Source organism: Mobula birostris, chromosome 10, assembly GCF_030028105.1.
Source record: "Mobula birostris isolate sMobBir1 chromosome 10, sMobBir1.hap1, whole genome shotgun sequence".
Classification (NCBI taxonomy): Eukaryota; Metazoa; Chordata; class Chondrichthyes; order Myliobatiformes; family Myliobatidae; genus Mobula; species Mobula birostris.
In genome coordinates this window covers 42,121,811-42,141,440 of record NC_092379.1, presented here as the reverse complement: position 1 = coordinate 42,141,440, position 19,630 = coordinate 42,121,811, and the positions used below count along the sequence as shown (strand labels likewise).

The following is a 19,630-nucleotide window of genomic DNA, read 5'->3' as shown; positions in this document are numbered from 1 at the left end:
TGTGTTGCTCTGGGTTTCCAACACCTGCAGACTTTATAAATAAAGCAGCGCCTAATTGAACCGTGTCCTTTTGCCCGCACGTGGCCGATATCCTCCATTCTCCGCACGTTCATTTGCCTGTCTAACAGTGTCTTAAATACTTCAATGCTCACACAAAACGCTGGAGGAACTCAGCAGATCAGGCAGCGTCCATGGAAATGAATAACCAGTCGCTGTTTCAGACCGTGACCCTTCATTGGATCGTAAACACTTGTTCTTGTTTCATACCTGCATCCACTTCCACCAGACCCGTCGGTGTGTTCCAGGTACTCAAATCCTCAGCACATCTTTGAGCTGTTCTCTTCTGGCTTTTACATCTCAACTGTGAGCCGTTTGCCTTTGCCTCAGAATTTTGTAAACTTCTGTCAACTCGTCCCTCCCTCAGACTCCATCACCCTGGAGAAAGCAACCTCTCCGGTAACATCTGCAGTACCAGCCAGCATGTCTTCTGTACCTTTTTCAGATCCTTTAAAGGGGAGGCCAGAGCTGAATTCAGTACTCCAAATGTGACCTAACCAGAGATTTATCACAGGCAACGTCCTGTAAACATCTTCTGTACCTTCTCCAAAGTATCCACACCCTTTAAAGGGGAGGCCAGAGCTGAATTCAGTACTCCAAATGTGACGTAAGCAGAGATTTATCACAGGCAACGTCCTGTAAACATCTTCTATACCTTCTCCAAAGTCTCCACACCCTTTAAAGAGCTGGCCAGAGCTGAATTCAGTACTCCAAATGTGACCTAACCAGAGGTTTATCACAGGCAACGTCCTGTGAACATCTTCTGTACCTTCTTCAAAGTTTCCACGCCCTTTAGAGGGGAGACCAGAGCTGAATTCAGTACTCCAAATGTGACCTAACCAGAGGTTTATCAAGTGACTGTCCAGGTTTTTGTTCCGGCCTGCACCACCACCACCTCCTTTGGCAGCTCAGCTACCAACTCCTGCATGAAAAGTTTGCTCCTCCAATCTTCTTTAATACATTTTCCCTCTCTCCTTCAACCACTGATGGATAAATCCTGGTTAGAAGTGAAAACCGCACAGTGAGATTTCAGTTAACGCCACCACCATCTTCATCAGCATGTGACGTGGGCGATCGTGGTCTCTCCATGGCCACGGTTGTTCTTGGCAAATTATCCTGCAGAACTGGTTTGTGCCATTGACGCCTTCTGGGCCGTGTGTGTTTTTACAAGATGAGGTGACCCCCCCACCCCCACCCCCCAGCCATTATCAGTGCTCTTCAGAGATTGTCTGCCCGGCATCAGTGGTCGCACAACCAGGACTTGTGATCTGCACCGGCTGCACACATGACTGTCCACCATCTGCTCCCACGGCATTGCGTGACCCTGATCAGGTGGGGGGTCTTAAGCAGGTGTTGCACCTTGCCCAAGGGTGAGCTGCAGGTCTGCGGAGGGAAGGAGCACCCTGCACCTCCTTTGGTAGCAACGTATCTCCGCCAACCCGTCCGGTGAACGATTTTTGTGAAATTGTGCGTTTGTGATTTGATTGGAATTTGTGTGGAAAGCAATAACAGACGGATTGCATTAAAAGGAAGTTTATGCATTCAGTGCCCCCTCTCTTCAACGGCATAAAAATGCGGCATCCGAATTATTCTCCTTTTGCATCCACTAACCCAAATGAGCTCAGCTGCAGTTTGTGACTGTACTCTGCTAGTTGAGCTCTAACCCGTATCTGGCCAGTAAACGATCAGTTGTTGTAGTGGGAGCCTGCGTGAGAGGCAGAAAGAGGAGATTTTAATCTGGGTAATATCCAGTATCGCTTTAGATTTAAGTGAATGTGCTGCTGTCTTGTTTTGAAGGTCACAGGTACTAAAACTTGCTTTTAAATCACAGCACTTTACAGAACGAGTTCAAACCAATATTGGAGAAATTGGGTCAGGACCAAGATATGGACGTAAAGTACTTTGCGCAGGAAGCCATGACTGGTAAGCTGTGGCTTTGGACCCAGCTCGGTACGAGCATAAGCATTCTCCCTTCGAGCAGTTGTGGCCTGCATTGTCCCAGCGTCTGTCACTGGGTCTCTGAAGATGAGCACAAGACAAGATGGGTGTCTGCTGGGTTCCTGCTGTGGGGGCACTGATGGTAGAAAAGGCTCCTTAAGATAAAGATGTGTGTTTTGTAATCTGCACGTGTAACGAGTGAGGGTCGGGGAAAAACATGCAGTCCTCAGCACGTTCATTAAAGGGGATAAAACACAAATTATGGATTCAAAACTCTGAACCAGCAAGAGGGTTATTCGAGCTGCTGGAACAATGCTGTGATATTTGGAACTGTTTCCAGTTAAAGGGATTTACTAATTGTTCAGAATTATAAACCTTGTTATAGAGCCAAGCATGAAGTTCTCAGTTCTGTCTCTTACTTGCCTCCCTGTTTCTGTAAGCTGAATATTTTAAGAACCAATCCAGAGTTTTGAGTACAATCCTCAGTAAAGAGTTCTGTGTTTATATTAGGTGATTTTTAGGGTTTAGGAACGGGTGTTAAAATCTAGTGCCAGACATCCCACCCTGCAAAAACTCATTTCAGGGAGGTAGCAGTACGATATGGAGAGCAAGCTGTTGCCCCATGTAGCAAGCTCCCCGTCTGCATGCACCCAAAGGAACGGCAGATTGAGTTTGGTACCAGGAGCATCACAGGAGTTGTCATTCAGCGTAGGACTGCCTTAGCGACTCCAGCTCCGGGTTTACTCCCGAAGCCTTCCCTGTGAGTGGGTACAGCCGCAAGGCAGCAGAGGTTTGAGATCAGAATTTTCCTTCTCCTAGATGAGCTGACGAGTCCCATCTCCCCGAATAGGTCTTGAAGCAACAGGAATTAAGAGTTGGCAATTGTATGAATTCACTTGCAATATTTTAGAAATGACATACTCCATCGCTAGAATTCCCACAAATTGTCATCATAGCTTACAGATAGATGCGTGTTCTGATTATCTTCAGAAACGTTCCCATTTTGTCTCCTTTTAATATCTAATCTGCATGTTTTCCTTCTTATCTAGTGCTTGCCTTATCGTAGAAAGGAGTGAAGAAACGGCCCTCCAGACTTGCAACGAGATCTGCCGCTGACATCTTTGAAAACCTTCTTCACTCTCTCTTTGTACCGTATAGGGAAAAGGAAAGTTACGTCACATCCGGAGTTTCTCCAGTTGCCGGACGATTTCCCTCCACGCCTCTCTGACGGAGTGGGGAACCGCGTACGAGGCAAGTTACAGCAGTGGTTTGCCATTGCCTTCTGCCGGGTGAGTTTCCAAAGAGATCACCAGCTCGTAACCCAGCATGGATGGAAAGCGTGCATGGGAGCCGGCTGGATTCAAACTCGGGGTGACGCCACTACAGCATCAGCCGGGTCAGCCTACTGTATAATATGGGGACTACTTTATGTTGTAGTAACACATCGCTGCATGCGCTATTAGGCGCACATTGATACGTATGTGTGTGTTCTGCATCATTTTCTACTAGTAAAGAACCATGAAACTTCGCTCCTGTCTCCAGCATTTTTATTAATAGCATTGTTGTGTAGCCAGGCCACACACACAACACTCTTTAAAGAATTACCCCTGGAAATGTAAACGTCTCATACGTAGTGTCACTGGATTTTAGCTGCCTTGTCGATTCTAGTTCTGCAGTCTTTCTGCTGTCTCAATTTAGCTTGAGATATCAAGCTGTCTACTCCCCCTATTTATTTTCATTGACTGTAGTGTACCCAGTGGCATTGTGTATCCGATGGGTTTAACTGTTAACAAGGATGTGAGGTTATTAGCTTTGCTGCTCTGTCGACAGTCACTTGTATCCAGCATGCCTCCTCCTCCTTTCCCAAAACACCTTCGCTTGTATTCCCAGCATCCAGTGGCAAATGCTCGAATTAAAACTGAAGATGTTGTCCAATCTGAAACTGTTCTCGGATGGGGTGGCAGAGGAGGGGCCCAGTGAGGGGCCCACATTGGATGGGCCTTGGCTTGGGGAAGTGGTCCACATTAATGGGTCCTGACCCTGATGTAGGAGAGGGTTTCGCATTTGATGGGGCCTGTTGAAGGGGTGGGTTCCACATTGATGGGTCCAAAGGTGGGGCCTCATGTGTCTGCACTGCATTGTCCCCAGGTTGCTGAATGATATGCTATAAGTTTTGACCTACCTTAATTTCCCTTTTAATCGTTTTTAACATTAAAAGAAAGAGTGCCCGTTAGACAGTTATTGAAATGACTTTCAATGCCGACCTCATTATTCCAGTGACTTGAACAGCAGTGCCAGTGGATGCTGTGATTACCTGATGGTTTGGTTCGGCAGCCATTGCTTCTGTACGTATTAGTTAAAGTAGATTTTTCAATAGCTAAGCTTCTCTTCCCGACCAGAATTACACAATATTGTATCATTCCAGTGGTCTAGTCACATTTGGGATGCCATTTCAATATTGCAAATCACGTAATTTAATGTCTGTTAGTTTTTTGAATGATTTTAGAGATTGTGTTAGGCACGTTTAACCTGTTACCAGTGGACGTCTTTCTCCTAATTTGTTGTTTTGACTGCTTTCCCTAATAAAGTGGATTAAGGTAAACGCTGCTTCGTGTTGCACACCAGAGAGGTGCAGGATTTACCTCCTTGCGACTTTTGCGGAGCAGAAACACGTAAAAAGCATGTCATGTGTTCCGTTTTCAAAGTGGCAGGGTGAAGAGATACTGCATCTCCAGTATGAGATCCACAAACACTAGAGGGATATTTTGCCCACTGCCCGCATACCCTCACCCTCACCCTCACCCTCGCCCTCGCACTGGATGAGATAATGGAGAGGGAGAGAGAAGTACAGGATAAGCCCGATTTAACTAGGAAGGAGAGAACAGCCCTGAAAGAGCTGAAGGAAAATATGGATATTGTTATCAAACCAGCAGATAAAGGGAGCAGCATAGTTATCATGGACAAACAGCAATATCTATTTGAGGCACACAGAGAATTAAACAACACCGAACACTGCACTAAACTAAAGGAACCCAAATACTGGCAAACACACAGAAATTAGGACCATTCTGCGAGAACTAGAAAGGACTAGATACCTCAGGAAGAAGCAGGTGGAGTACCTGACAGGGATACAGCCACGAGCAAGAAAGTTCTATATCCTCCCCAAAATACACAGGAACCCAGACTCATGGACTGTTCCTGGAGAAATACCACCCGGCAGGCCCATCGTGTCGGACTGCAGCAGTGAGTCATACAGGATAGCAGAATACATTGATGCCTTCCATATAACCATATAACAATCACAGCACGGAAACAGGCCATCTGGGTCCTTCTAGTCCATGCCGAACTCTTCCCCAATCCTATTCCCACCGACCTGCACTCAGCCCATAACCCTCCATTCCTTTCCTGTCCATATAGCTGTCCAATAACGACAACATTGAACCTGACTCAAACACTTCTGCTGGAAGCTCGTTCCACACAGCTACCACTTTCTGAGTAAAGAAGTTCATAGAACATAGAATAGTACAGCACAGTACAGGCCCTTCGGCCCACAATGTTATGCTGACCCTCAAACCCTGCCTCCCATATAAGCCCCCACCTTAGATTCCTCCATATACCTGTCTAGTAGTCTCTTAAACTTCACTAGTGTATCTGCCTCCACCACTGACTCAGGCAGTGCATTCCACGCACCAACCACTCTCTGAGTAAAGAACCTTCCTCTAATATCCCCCTTGAACTTCCCACCCCTTACCTTAAAGCCATGTCCTCTTGTATTGAGCAGTGGCGCCCTGGGAAAGAGGCACTGGCTATCCACTCTATCTATTCCTCTTATTATTTTAAAAAGAGCAGAGAGGATATGGATTGAAAGACTACAGACGTATTCCCCAAACAGCCTAAACAAGGCCTAAAAAGCTAAGCCCACAATATAAAATATACCCACTGGAGGGCCAACACTGCACCCAATAATTAAAAACATTGACTTCCGGTGAGGCACAAGGCAAGATGGCGGCACGGCACTGAGCGCTGACATACAACCCTCCTTTTTCAAGTTCTTCAGGGCTCATAGACGGTCTTAATACAAGGCTGAGTTGGAGAAAGATCTAACTAAAGACATGGCTTCAAAAAAAGATACAAATTCAACCAGGAAACAAGATACCAGCAGGCGACAACAAGCTAGCGATTCATCCGAAGAAATAGTTATGCTAATTAAACAAACAATGGTAAGGGAGATGGAGTCGCTGCAAGAAATGGTAGCCCACGTGCTAAGGGAGTTGCTGGAAAAGGCTCACGACCCCATACAGAAGCGTATGGCAGAGAATGGCAACATTCTCCGGTCGTTAAAGGAGCAAGCGGACATTCACGCTAAAACATTTAACGGTCTTCAATAAAATAGAGGAAGTTTTGCGGAGGTGTCTAAGATATGGAAGAAGTTAAACGACTTGGAGGACAGATCCAGGAGAAACAACGTGCGGCCGGTCGACTTACCGACAGGCGCTGAGGGCGACAATCCAAGAGGTTACCTCCAGAAGATGCTGCCTGATTGGATTCCAGCGCTCAAGAATTCCCACAGCACTCCACTGGAGATCGATAGAGCACATAGGATCTTTTCCAACAACTCCTCAAGACCGCGGACCATGGTTTTTAGGCTTCTAGGGTACACCGACCGGCAGGCTATCCTGGAGGGTGCGAGGAAAGCCAAACCTACTCTCCCTGATGGCACCCAGCTACAGTTCTTTGCCGACTACAGCCCCGGCACGATGCAGGAACGGCAGGGATACAAGGAGATCCGCGCTAAGCTTCGACAGAAGGGGATCGACTCGTTCCTCATATACCCAGCGATCTTGAAAGTGACTATCAAGGGCATGAAGATGTCGTTTAACTCGGCAGAGGAAGCAAAAGGAGTTCTGAAATCATCGGTGCTGGGAGATATGGAAGAAGACCCTGGGCAAAGTCCACACGCCCCTCGGGAGGAGATGGAACGGCATTAAACACAGCCCTGATCACAGTTATACCTAAGCCCGGTAAGGACCCCTTGGAGTGTGCCAATTACCGTCCAATCTCCTTGATAAATGCCGACCTCAAGATATTTTCCAAAGTCTTAGCCAGTAGACTTGAGACAGTAGTTGGGAAAATAATCAGCCCAAATCAAATGGGCTTTATCAGGGGGTGTCTCGCATCTGATAATATTCGCTGGCTCTTACACGTACTGAGTGCAACACATAAAATCCCGGCTGCCTGTGGCCTGCTATTTCTAGATGCTGAAAAAGTGTTCGATCGCCTTGAATGGCCATACCTTTTGAGAGTTCTAAAAGAATTTAAGTTCGGCGATAAATTTATCAATATGATTCAAACACGGTATGCTAATCCTTCAGCCCAGGTATGTGTGGGAGGAGGTTTCTCAGAATTATTTGACATAGGACGGGGCACACGACAAGGGGACCCTTTGTCTCCTTTAATTTTTAATATATCTATTGAACCGCTTGCACAAACTCTCCTCAGATCTCCCCTATTACAATAGGTACAACATTGCATTCAATATCAGTTTACGCGGATGACACGCTAGTTTATATGGCGAATGTTCAACAAACTCTCCCCTATGTTTTAAAAACACTGGAGCAATTTGGATTTCTTTCAGGATACAAAGTTAATTTGTTAAAATCAGACCTGATGCTGATTAATACGGATAAAAGTAAGGTGTCTCTTCCTCCCCAGATTAAAGTTACAAATGAGGTCCTCTACTTGGGTATTAAAGTTAATATTTCCATATCAGCTGTGGCTGAAACAAGTTACTCTTTAATTCTAAAACAAAGAGGAAGATATTAATAGATGGAGACACCTGCCAGCATCAGTCCCGGCCCGTATTTCGGTCATTAAAATGAACATCTTACCCTGCATTAATTTTATCAGCTCAATGATCCCACTTGCACCTCCGGCAGGATATTGGCAAAAACTGGACTCCTTACTACGATGCTATGTTTGGAATGGTAAACGACCCAATATAAAATGGTCAGTTCTACAATTCAAAAAGTCGAATGGGGGATTGGCATGTCCAAATTTTAAATTGTATCACTGAGCATTTGTATTAAAAAGTCTTAGCTATTGGATGGAGGAGGATAAAGTTTCGTCCTGGAAAAATATAGAACTGGAGCTAATAGCACCAATAAGGTTGAAGGACTTTCTCCTTATAGGTATGTCTACCAAAAAATGTGATTTGTATTACGATCCAATTTTAACCCATATGCTACAAGTGTTTAGGGCAGCAGAAAAATTCCTAAAATTTAAAAGTGTATGGTGTAAATCATCTCCATTATGGAACAATAATCGTTTTCTATCTGGGGGGAAACCATTCACTAACAGAACTTGGGTGGATAAAGGTATTACTACTCTTCAAGATATTAATGGGGCAAGTACTATCCTTGGCTTTCAAGAACTGGTATCTCGATATAATATTGATAAACATTCTCTTTTTTGCTACTTTCGAGTAAGATCAGCTTGTAAAGCCTACGGCGTTCCCTGGGGGTCAGATTTAAAGGACCATCCCATTTTAAATTGGATACAGAGTCCTCCAGGACAGATAGTGTTGTATATCTATGATAAATTAAACTCCCAGAAATATATGCCCACATCGGGAATGAAAGCTTGGGATAGGGACATATCTGAATTGGGACAAGACTTGGACTGGGTTGCGATTTGGGATAATGCTGCCGGTGCTTCGAAAAACCCAAATCATTGGTATATACACTTGAAATTTTTGTCATAGAGCATATTTAACACCGAGAATTAGACATCAAATGGGACTGGTTCCTGACTCTTATTGCTCATTTTGCCCCATGGAGCCATTGGCACTTTTATACATGTTGTATGGGAATGTCCAGGGGATTTTGGTTTGTGGGGGAAGGTTATCAGTACTCTTACAGAACTAACGGGGGTACAATTACCAATGGACCCCGCTGTACATCTTCTAAATGATGTCTCCCACCTTTCCCTTACGGAAAAAACACGCAAAATCTGGCTGGCAGGCCTGACTGCAGCTAAGAAGATTGTAGTCCAGCGTTGGAAACCTCCCCACGATATTTCAAATACTCACGGGCTTCGGAGCTTTTTCGACATTTCTTACCTGGAACTTTCATCAGCAAGAGTAAATGATGCACGACCAAACACAATCTTAATGTGGACAAATTTGATATCTAACTTAAAAGATCTTTTGTTAAAATAGGAATGCTTTGTCTGTGTATGTACTACTATTCAGTTGATTGGTGGAGGGGGGATGGTGATGAAGGTTGGGGGGTGGCGGGGTTTAACAGTCAAAATGTAATTGGCAACTGGTTGTATTGAATGTAATTTGTTGGTGTTGCAATAAAAAATTAATAATAAAAAAAACATTGAGAAAATGAGGGGAGGGAGGAAGAGGAGGAGCCCCTTCAGTCACCCACCCTGAAACAAAATTAAGACAGGTGACCATTAAATAGGAAAGGTACATCTTTCTTGGGAAATAGAGACTAAAAACTAGGCCCCAGAACAGAAACTAATTCCCCAAATAGAGAGGGATAACGTGAGAGATTATAACTCTACAGGGATAACCATGAGGAAGAATAGACTTGTAACGACCAGTTTGATCCAGACACAGCACTTGCCCCAACCTCCCAGCTTGCCCCCATGGGGTAGAATGCATCCCCAGCACATGGCCCTGCCCTGAAACCTAACATCTTCATCCCCATAAACACAGGTCCTCTTCTCGCCAGGGGGCCAAACTCACCCTTCACCACCAGTTATACCTCCCACCGCCCAGCGGACTTCCCCTCAACCCTACCCCCCAACCTGATCGTAACATCCAAAAGGGCCTCACACCCCAACTAAACCAGACGGCGCCCAAGTGGACCCTGCCCACAGCCCCACAAAGGGGCCTACTTAACGATGGACCCCATGTTCCTCTTCATCCCACACCCCCATGGGTAGGCCTGCGTACACATTCCTCGGCCGTATCCCGAAACATAATGACTTCACCCATCCTACGCACCCCCATAAACCTGAGCCCCCTCTCCACTGGGGGGGGCAAGTTCACCCGACTACACCATCGGTTTGGGTGCTCTAACCCTAATCCTCCCACCACCGCAAAGTCCCGTGACCTCACTACCCAGCCATACACCTCAGCCTAACACCTCCAACCCTTCAGCACACCCCCATAAACCCTAGCCCTCTCCTCACCCGGGAGCCAGGTTCCCCCCACATCACCAGAACCATGCCACCCCACAAACATCCCCAACCCTAGCATTCACCATAACCATAACTTCCAATGGACCTTGCACCCCAACTAAACTGGACAGCACCCCAAATAACCCAAACCACACCACACCACATAAAAGGGTTTATATAACTGTCCTTTACCCTACCCCTAAACCTAACAACTCCAACCCTGCTACACACCCCCATAAACCTAAGCCCTTACCCCATCAGGGGGCCAAATTCACCCAATATCACCGGCAGTTAGGATCCTATTTCAGCCCTCACCCCTACTGCAGGGGACCCCCCCCCCCCGCAATGCCATTTGCCATCCCACCCCACCTCCCTTCGCCATGAATCCTCAACCCCCATTACCTAACTCTACCCCCGGGCATGTCCCTCCCCACACACCCCTCAATTAGCTACCGCACAACCCCCAGATCACAGCACCCAGTCCCTATAAAAAAACCCCAAATCCAAAACACTATCCATAGGCAATAACTCCATTGTAACTTAAACGCCAGAATGGAGGTTAAAGAGGAGGAAGATCCCAGTCGGGGACCGAGATGATGACAACGTGGGCTAAAAACAAAGTGGCAGGGTAAAGTGATACTGCATCTCCAGTACGAGATCCACAAACACTAGAGGGATATTTTGCCCACTGCCCGCATACTCGCATCCTAACCAGCAGTGACACGTCCCTCATCATCCTGGTCCTCATAAGCCAAAGTAAATCCAAGGAGCTGGGAAAACTGGCACAGACGACTGAGGTTAAACCCCAACCCCAACATACATCAGCCACAAGCTCCGACCACATTATACCCACAGAACAGTAAACTCACAGTTTGAACACTAAAGTCACAATAAAACAATGTAACCCTAAAAGGAGAAATAGGATGAAATCGAATCTCAACTCTAACTAGGTATTAAAGGAATAGAAATGAAAAATTTGGAGCTAAAAGAATGGGGAGGGTCGAACAATAAAAAGGAGCAGCGCGATTAGTGGATAGTTTGCCTTTAAGAATCTTAACAAACAAGGCAGACCGGGATCTGGGCAACAGCCAGAGGCTGCAGCAGAAATGGAGAAACAGGTTTGGTAAAACAATACAGAGGTGGGAGGGGGCCGGGGGTGGAGTGGAACATTTTAAAGGAGAGACCACCTCAGTCTTTACAGAATTCCCCATGAGGAAGCCACAGAGAAGAGGCGAAATTGGTGACTCTCCCAGTCGGGAAATACGCTTTATTGAAGGCAATATGCTTTGTTAAAGGCAATTCACAGGAGTCGAAATCACTGAACCCAAGATGAAAAGCAAGCGATAAGGACATTAATTAACTGGACTTCATCTGTGGTTTTCTGATTATTATCTTACTTTAATGACGTGGAGGAGAAATTGGAGAGTATTAAAGGCAACACGCTTTATTAAAGGCAATTCGCTGGAGTCGAAATCACTGAACCCGAGACGCAGAGCAAGCGGTAAGAACATTAATTAAGCGGACTTCATGGGAAGTTTGGTGATTATTGTCTTACTTTAACGATGTGGAGGAGAAATTGGAGAGAGAGGACCGGGGGCTTGTCAGCACATGGCGCGTCAGACCACCGTGGTAACTGCAGAGACCTCGGGTTTCCCAGGGATTCCTTTTCCACCACGGTTAGATTAATATATAAAATAATCCAGACTCTGCACCACCTAAGAGTTTTGGAACAAATGAACAGGCTACCAAAGGGGATTACTACCCAGGCATATAGACTGACCAAATTCATAAAGCCGGCAAACCCCTCCCAAGAAACGCTTCATAAAATTGCTGCCAATGCGGACGCTTGGGCTAAAGAAACACGAGAAATTTTAATTGGACACTACCAAAGTAGCCTGCAAGAATTGGAACTTGAATCGGATCTGATTGATCGCTTACCAGAAGCAATCACCAAAACCGTAATCTGGAACATACGAAATTTAAAGGAAATTTTCAAATCAAATTGGAGGCTGTCCAAAAGCATATTTTTGGGATCTGGTCTCAAGACCTGTGCCAGAACGGCAGACCGGGCCCACGAGGGGCCGCACAATTCGGACGTGGCCACAATGACCCCACGGACAATGGAAACCGCATTCCAAGGGGGAGAGGGGAACCTTCAGGGACGGCTTCTGGGTCAGCCGTGACCGGACTCGTATCACACCCGAGCCCCGGAAAAAGACCGCCCACGCTGCACCCCGTCCGTCGGCGCCGAGTAAAACGAAGTTGTGGCTGGTAATTACGCTGCGGGACTGTCTCAGGCCAACAGGTCCTGAGAACGATGCATGTAGTGGGAGTTCCGGCACCGTCCACGGGAGGGCGCTGGAGCTGGTCAGCCCTCTCGGCGCCGACGCCTGCAGTGGGAGTTCCGGTATCGTCCACGGGAGGGCGCTGGAGCTGGTCAGCCCTCTCGGCGCCGACGCCTGCAGTGGGAGTTCCGGTATCGTCCACGGGAGGGCGCTGGAGCTGGTCAGCCCTCTCGGCGCCGACGCCTGCAGTGGGAGTTCCGGTATCGTCCACGGGAGGGCGCTGGAGCTGGTCAGCCCTCTCGGCGCCGACGCCTGCAGTGGGAGTTCCGGTATCGTCCACGGGAGGGCGCTGGAGCTAGTTAACTAACTCGACGCCGATGCGGCCCCACTGCCCCAGTCACAGGAACAGAGAAGACGCCAGGTGAGCCCCTCCCCAGCCATGAGCCCCTCGGAGAAGACGCAATCCAACCTAGGAGCAGGGGAGCCCCAGCCCGCCACCCCCACGGCCTCCCCGACCCAAGACTCCAGGGAATCAGCACCCCACCCCACACCAGTGCGGATGGGCAGACAGACAAGGGGAGCCAGTACACGAGGACCGAGCAAGTCTTCCACCCCAGGGAACCACACAGCCCGAGAGTCGGAGGACGTGGGACAAACAAGAGGACAGGTAACCCCTATTTGCAACAACCAGGAGGGCCAAGTAAGGAGGCATCCTCACTCTAAACAGAAAAATGTAACTTGGGAACTAAGGCCCCTTAAACCTATACTAATTATAGGGGACTCTAACATTTCCAGGATCAAAAGATGCCCTAATAAGGATGTTCAATTGGACAGCTTTCCGGGAGCCAAATTCACCCATGCCACTGCTATCCTGACAAAGTTAAAGCCACAACTGGAAACTAAGAAGGTTATCCTTTCCTTTGGAATAAACAACAGATCACATCAACCAGCAACAGCGACTAAACAGCTTCAGCAACTATTAAGAATGGCCCATATTAAATTTCCCAATGCCAGTATCTGGGTGCCAGAACTGAACTTTAGCCACTGTTTGACAGAGGCAGAACAAGCAACCCTGGGCCAACTAAATGAGGTTATTAGAACAAAGAATTATATCCCTGCAGTCCTGGCGAGGCAGTTTAAGGTAGACAGAGACCACATCGATTGGACAGAGAACACAGCCCTGACCATAGTCAAGAGGTGGATGCAGTCTTTAAACTAGAGTGGAGACAAAGCCGAGAGAGGCAGGGTCCACGACTGGGAGAGACCATCGTGAACCTCTCCCGTACGTTCATCCCTACAGAAACCCAGCAAAAAGTTCTGAACAGGGGCCTCACTTTTGTACCAACTGCAAAACTCCATAAGGAGCAGATTGAGGAGGACATGGATAAGTTCGATAGGAGATTGGTACTCGTCCACTTTGTTGCGGAGGCAGAAGGTAGAAAGACCCATTTCACCCCTCGCTCAGACTGGAGCCCCAAGAGGAGGTACAGGTCAGAAGCGGTCCTACAATTCGAGAGCACACTGGATGAGATAATGGAGAGGGAGGGAGAAGTACAGGATAAGGCCAATTTAACTAGGAAGGAGAGAACAGCCCTGAAAGAGCTGAAGGAAAATATGGATATTGTTATCAAACCAGCAGATAAAGGGAGCAGCATAGTTATCATGGACAAACAGCAATATCTATTTGAGGCACACAGAGAATTAAACAACACCGAACACTGCACTAAACTAAAGGAACCCATATACTGGGAAACACACACAGAAATTCTGCGAGAACTAGAAAGAACTAGATACCTGGGGAAGAAGCAGGTGGAGTACCTGACAGGGATACAGCCACGAGCAAGAAAGTTCCATATCCTCCCCAAAATACACAGGAACCCAGACTCATGGACTGTTCCGGGAGAAATACCACCCGGCAGGCCCATCGTGTCGGACTGCAGCAGTGAGTCATACAGGATAGCAGAATACATTGATGCCTTCCTTAACCCACTATCGCAGAAACACTCCAGCTACATCAAGGACACGTACCACTTTGTCCGGATAGTCAATTCCATGTCAGTGTCCCCTGAGGCCGTACTCTTCACCATGGACATTGAAAGCCTGTACACCAATATAGAAACGGACAGGGGTATACCGGCAATGAGCGATACCCTTCGGGAGAACCCTCAGCTAGAGAGACCAGACGAGGCCTTGATAGAACTCCTTCACCTCAGCCTAACTAAAAATGACTTTGAATTCAATAATGAATTCTACTTACAAGTCAAGGGCACAGCGATGGGAAAGAAGTTTGCTCCAGCCTATGCCAAAATATACATGGCAAAATGGGAGGAAACAGTTTATCCAAAGTGCCCCAAGATACCCATGTGTCTTTATAGATACCTGGATGACATCTGGGGAGTGTGGACACACTCGGAGGTAAAATTAGAGGAATTTATTCAAATCCTAAACACTCATCATCCATCGATTAAGGTTAAGGCCACAATAAATAGGGAGAAAGTTGACTTCCTGGACACTACGGTATTTAAACTAGCACCAGAAAATGGCAGCCAGAAACTAGCCACCAAAGTATTCTTTAAAACCACAGACACACACACCCTCCTACACACAGGGAGCCACCATCCCAAACACACCTTCAGAGGCATTGTCAAGGGACAGCTGACCCGGTTTCACCGCATCTGCACCAGGGCAGAGGACTTCCACCAAGCCACTACTATCCTCTTCTCTGCACTTAGACACAGGGGCTGCAGCAGACAGAGACTCAGACACATCAAATCTGACTTTTTAAAAAGTATCACAAATCCCCCAACACAGGACAACACAACACGGAAACTACCCTTGATAACGAGATACAGTGGGATGGCAGTGAATATTCACAGACAGTTAAAACACACTTTGAAGAACTAAAAGTGGAAGGTAGGGACACTGGGACAATACACCATAGTCTCAGCCTTCAAAAGGGGTAGAAACTTAAAAGACATACTAGAACCCGAACCCGAACCCCGATGTGAGGTTATTAGCTTTGCTGCTCTCTTGACAGTCACTTGTATCCATCATCATCATCATCATCTCCTCCTCCTCCTCCTCCTCCTCCTCCTCCTCCTCCCCCCCCTTCCCCCCCTTCCCTCCCTTCCCCCCCTTCCTGGTATTCCCAGCATCCAGTGGCAAATGCTCAAATTAAAACTGAAGATGTTGTCCAATCTGAAACTGTTCTCGGATGGGGTGGCAGAGGAGGGGCCCAGTGAGGGGTCCACGTTGGATGGGTTTGGCTTGGGGAAGTGGTCCACGTTGATGGGTCCTGACCCTGATGTAGGAGAGGGTTTTGCATTTGATGGGGCCTGGTGAAGGGGTGGGTTCCACATTGGTGGGTCCTAAGGTGGGGCCCACATTTAATGGGGCCTCATGTGGGGAAGGATGTTTGCACTGTATTGTCCCCAGGTTGCTGAATGATGTGCTATAAGTTTTGACCTACCTTCATTTCCCTTTAAATCATTTTTAACATTAAAAGAAAGAGTGCCCGTCAGACAGTTATTGAAATGACTTTCAATGCCGACCTCATTATTCCAGTGACTTGAACAGCAGTGCCAGTGGATGCTGTGATTACCTGATGGTTTGGTTAGGCAGCCATTGCTTCTGTATGTATTAGTTAAAGTAGATTTTTCAATAGCTGAGCTTCTCCTCCCGACCAGAACTACACAATATTGTATCATTACAGTGGTCTAGTCACATTTGGGATGCCATTTCAATATTGCAAATCATGTAATTTAATGTCTGTTAGCTTTCTGAATGATTTTAGAGATTGTGTTAGGCACGTTTAACCTGTTACCAGTGGACATCTTTCTCCTAATTTGTACATTACATCGTTGTTTTGACTGGTTTCCCTAATAAAGTGGATTAAGGTAAATGCAAACAACAGGAATTCTGCAGGTGCTGCGTTCACCAGCAACTTTTATGTGTGTGGATTAAGGTAAACGCTGCCTTGTGTTGCACACCAGAGAGGTGCAGGATTTACCTCCTTGAGACTTTTGCAGAGCAGAAACACGTAAAAAGCATGTCGTGTGTTTCATTTCCTTGTCATTTTTTCCTTCTGTTAAATTTCTTTTTGAGGTAGCTTTCTGTGCTGTTCACCTGGTTTCAGAGAGCAAAGTCTTGCACACAAATCAGAGTTAGTCACTGAAGATTTAGTCAACGTGGAGAGACAAGTACAGCAGGGGAACAGGCCCTTCACCTCTTCTCTCTGGCGTCTTCTCTCTTCATCTCTTCCTAACAAAAGCCTCAAGCCCAACCTTAGTGCCCCTCACCAGAGAAACCTCCCCTTAATCATAAGACCATAAGGTGGAGGAGCAGAAGTAGGCCCATCAGCCCATCGAGTCTGCTCTGCCATCCAATTCTTCCGGTCATTCCCATTCCCCTTGCCTCCTCCCCATACCCTAGCTAATCAAGGACCCATCGATCTCTGCCTTAAATACACCCAATGATTTGGCCTCCACAGCCGCTCATGGCAACAAATTCCACAAATTTACCACCGTCTGACTAAAGAAATTTCTCTGCATCTCTGTTCTAAATGGATGTCCTTCAATCTTGAATTCGTGCCCTCTTGTCCTAGACTCCCTGACTGTGGGAAATAACTTTATCATATCTAATCTGTTCAGGCCTCTTAACATTTGGAATGTTTCTATGAGATCCCCCTCCCCTCATTCTCCTGAACTGCAGGGAATACAGCCCAAGAGCTGCCAGACGTTCCTCATACGGTAACCCTTTCATTCCTGGAATCATTCTCGTGACTCTTCTCTCAACCCTCTCCAATGTCAGTATATTCTTTCTAAAATAAGGAGCCCAAAGCTGCACACAATACTCCAAGTGTGGTTACACGAGTGCCTTATACAGCCTCAACATCACATCCCTGCTCTTATATTCTATAGCTCCAGAAATGAATACCAACATTGCATTCGTTGCCTTAACCACCAACTCAACCTGGAGGTTAACCTTTAGGGTATCCTGCTCAAGGACTCCCAAGTCCCTTTGCATCTCTGCATCTTGAATTATCTCCCTATCTAAGTAATAGTCTGCCTGTTTATTTCTTCCACCCAAGTGCACGACCATACACTTTCCAACATTGTATTTCACTTGCCATTTCTTTGCCCATTCTCCTGAACTATCTAAGTCTCTCTGCAGGCTCTCTATTTCCTTCACTTATCTTGGTATCATCGGCAAAATTAACCACAAATCCATTAATCCCATGGTCCAAATTATTGACATACATCGTAGAAAGCAGCAGTCCCAACACCGACCCCTGTGGAACTCCACTGGTAAGCGGCAGCCAGAATTGGATCCCTTTATTCCCACTCTGTTTTATGCCAATCAGCCAATGATCCACCCATGCTAGTAACGTCCCTGTAATTCCATGGGTGCTTATTTTGCTAAGCAGCCTCTTGTGGGCACTTTGTCAAAGGCCTTTTGAAATCCAAATACACCACGTCTACCGCATCTCCTTTGTCTACCCTGCTTGTAATCTCCTCAAAATCTTGCGGTAGATTTGTCAGGCAGGATTTTCCTTTCAGGAAGCCATGCTGGCACTGGCCTATCTTGTCATGTGCCTCCAGATACTCCGTAATCTCATCCCTAACAATCGATTCCAACAACTTCCGAACTACTGATGTCAGGCTAGCAGGTCTGTAGTTTCCTTTCTGCTGCTCCGACCCTTCTTAAATAGCAGAGTAACATTTGCAATTTTCCAGTCATCCGGTACAATGCCAGAATCTATCGATTCTTGAAAGATCATTGCTAATGCCTCTGCAATCTCTCCAGCTACCAAGGGTGCATTCCATCAGGTCCAGGAGATTTATCCACCCTCAGACCATTAAGCTTCCTGAACACCTTCTCAGTCGTAATTTTCACTGCACATACTTCACTTCCCTGACACACTTGAGTGTCCGGTATACTGCAGATGTCTTCCACTGTGAAAACTGATGCAAAATACTCTGCCATCTCTGCGTCTCTCATTACAATATCTCCAGCATCATTTTCTATTGGTCCTATAGCTACCCTTAACTCTCTTTTGCCCTTTATATACTTAAAAATGCTTTTAGTGTCTTCTTTGATGTTAGTCACCAGATTCCTTTCATAATTCATCGTTTCTTCTTCCATAAAACTGCAACTTTGAAGCACAGTCGTTGTATGCACAGACTTTCCCATCTCAGCCTCTGAAGCTTGTAACTTCTCCAGGGTTGTCACAGGTCTCTTCATGTACTCCCTCACTACTCCCCTTCTTGCACGGTCACTCAGTTTTCGAGAACGGCCTACTCCCTTCAGATTTACAGCTGTGCCATATCCTTTCCATTTCTTGATGATTGACTTAACTGTACTCCAAGGGATATTCTGCGACTGAGAAATATTCTTGTATCCATCTGCTGACCTGTGCTTTTCAATAACCTTTTCGCGGAGTTGCCTGGAGTGTTCTTTTGTCTTCGTGGTGTAGTTTTTGCCAGGATACTGACTCACCAGTAGTTGGACCTCTACTTCTTCTTCTTTTGTGTTTTATGGCAGTTGGCAACCAGTTTTTCAGTGCATTACCGCCATCTGCTAGACTCGTGGTGTTCCAACCAAATATGTCCTGGAGTTCTCTACTTTAGACAATCTAGTTCAGCCTGCAGTTCTCTATTAGCATCACTCTGTAGTTGCAATTCCTGGTGACTGCTTAATGCGCTCATTAGATAATGCCACAAACTGCTATCCCTCCCTAATTTTCTCACATGCTTTCATGTAGTTGCATTACCTCAATTACATTGATTTCATCTGCATCACTTGTAAGACTAAAATCGTCTTGTTAAAGAATAGTAATTATTGCACGTTATACTTTTAAAATTGCTGTTTTTCCAAGTCTGCTGCTTTTTCAGGTTTTCCTTTTCTTGGATCGTAGCCTGCAGTTGTTTACTGAGACCTCGGAGTTCTTCTTCATTTGCTTCCATGTTTTCATTTTATAATCCAAATGTAGATAATTCGCTTTGTAACACACTCCTTTTCTTTTTGTATCCTTGTAATAATTTCCTCCATTTCCCAATCTCCTTTCCAATTCACAGTTGTTCTTGTCGGGTACTTCTATTTGTTGTTGCAGTTCTGCACCCTGGGCTTCAACCCTAAAATCTGAGTATTTTCCTTAA

The 19,630-nt window shown here is 46.3% G+C and overlaps 2 protein-coding genes across 2 annotated transcripts in view; one reads left to right on the top strand and one right to left on the bottom strand.

Annotated features, from left to right (window-relative positions):
* The window catches only part of LOC140203626 (serine/threonine-protein phosphatase 2A 65 kDa regulatory subunit A beta isoform-like), a 51,797-nt gene extending 44,814 nt beyond the window's left edge, over positions 1–6,983 (top strand). The window contains exons 14-15 of the mRNA XM_072269674.1: positions 1,889–1,980; positions 6,649–6,983. Of these exons, the coding sequence (XP_072125775.1) occupies positions 1,889–1,980; positions 6,649–6,983 (427 nt within the window). The remainder of the gene's footprint in view (positions 1–1,888; positions 1,981–6,648) is intronic.
* Positions 6,984–12,185: 5,202 nt separating this feature from the next.
* LOC140203625 (serine/threonine-protein phosphatase 2A 65 kDa regulatory subunit A beta isoform-like) overlaps positions 12,186–19,630 on the bottom strand; it is an 83,155-nt gene continuing 75,710 nt past the window's right edge. The window contains exon 13 of the mRNA XM_072269673.1: positions 12,186–12,496. Coding sequence (XP_072125774.1) covers positions 12,186–12,496 — 311 coding nt within the window. The remainder of the gene's footprint in view (positions 12,497–19,630) is intronic.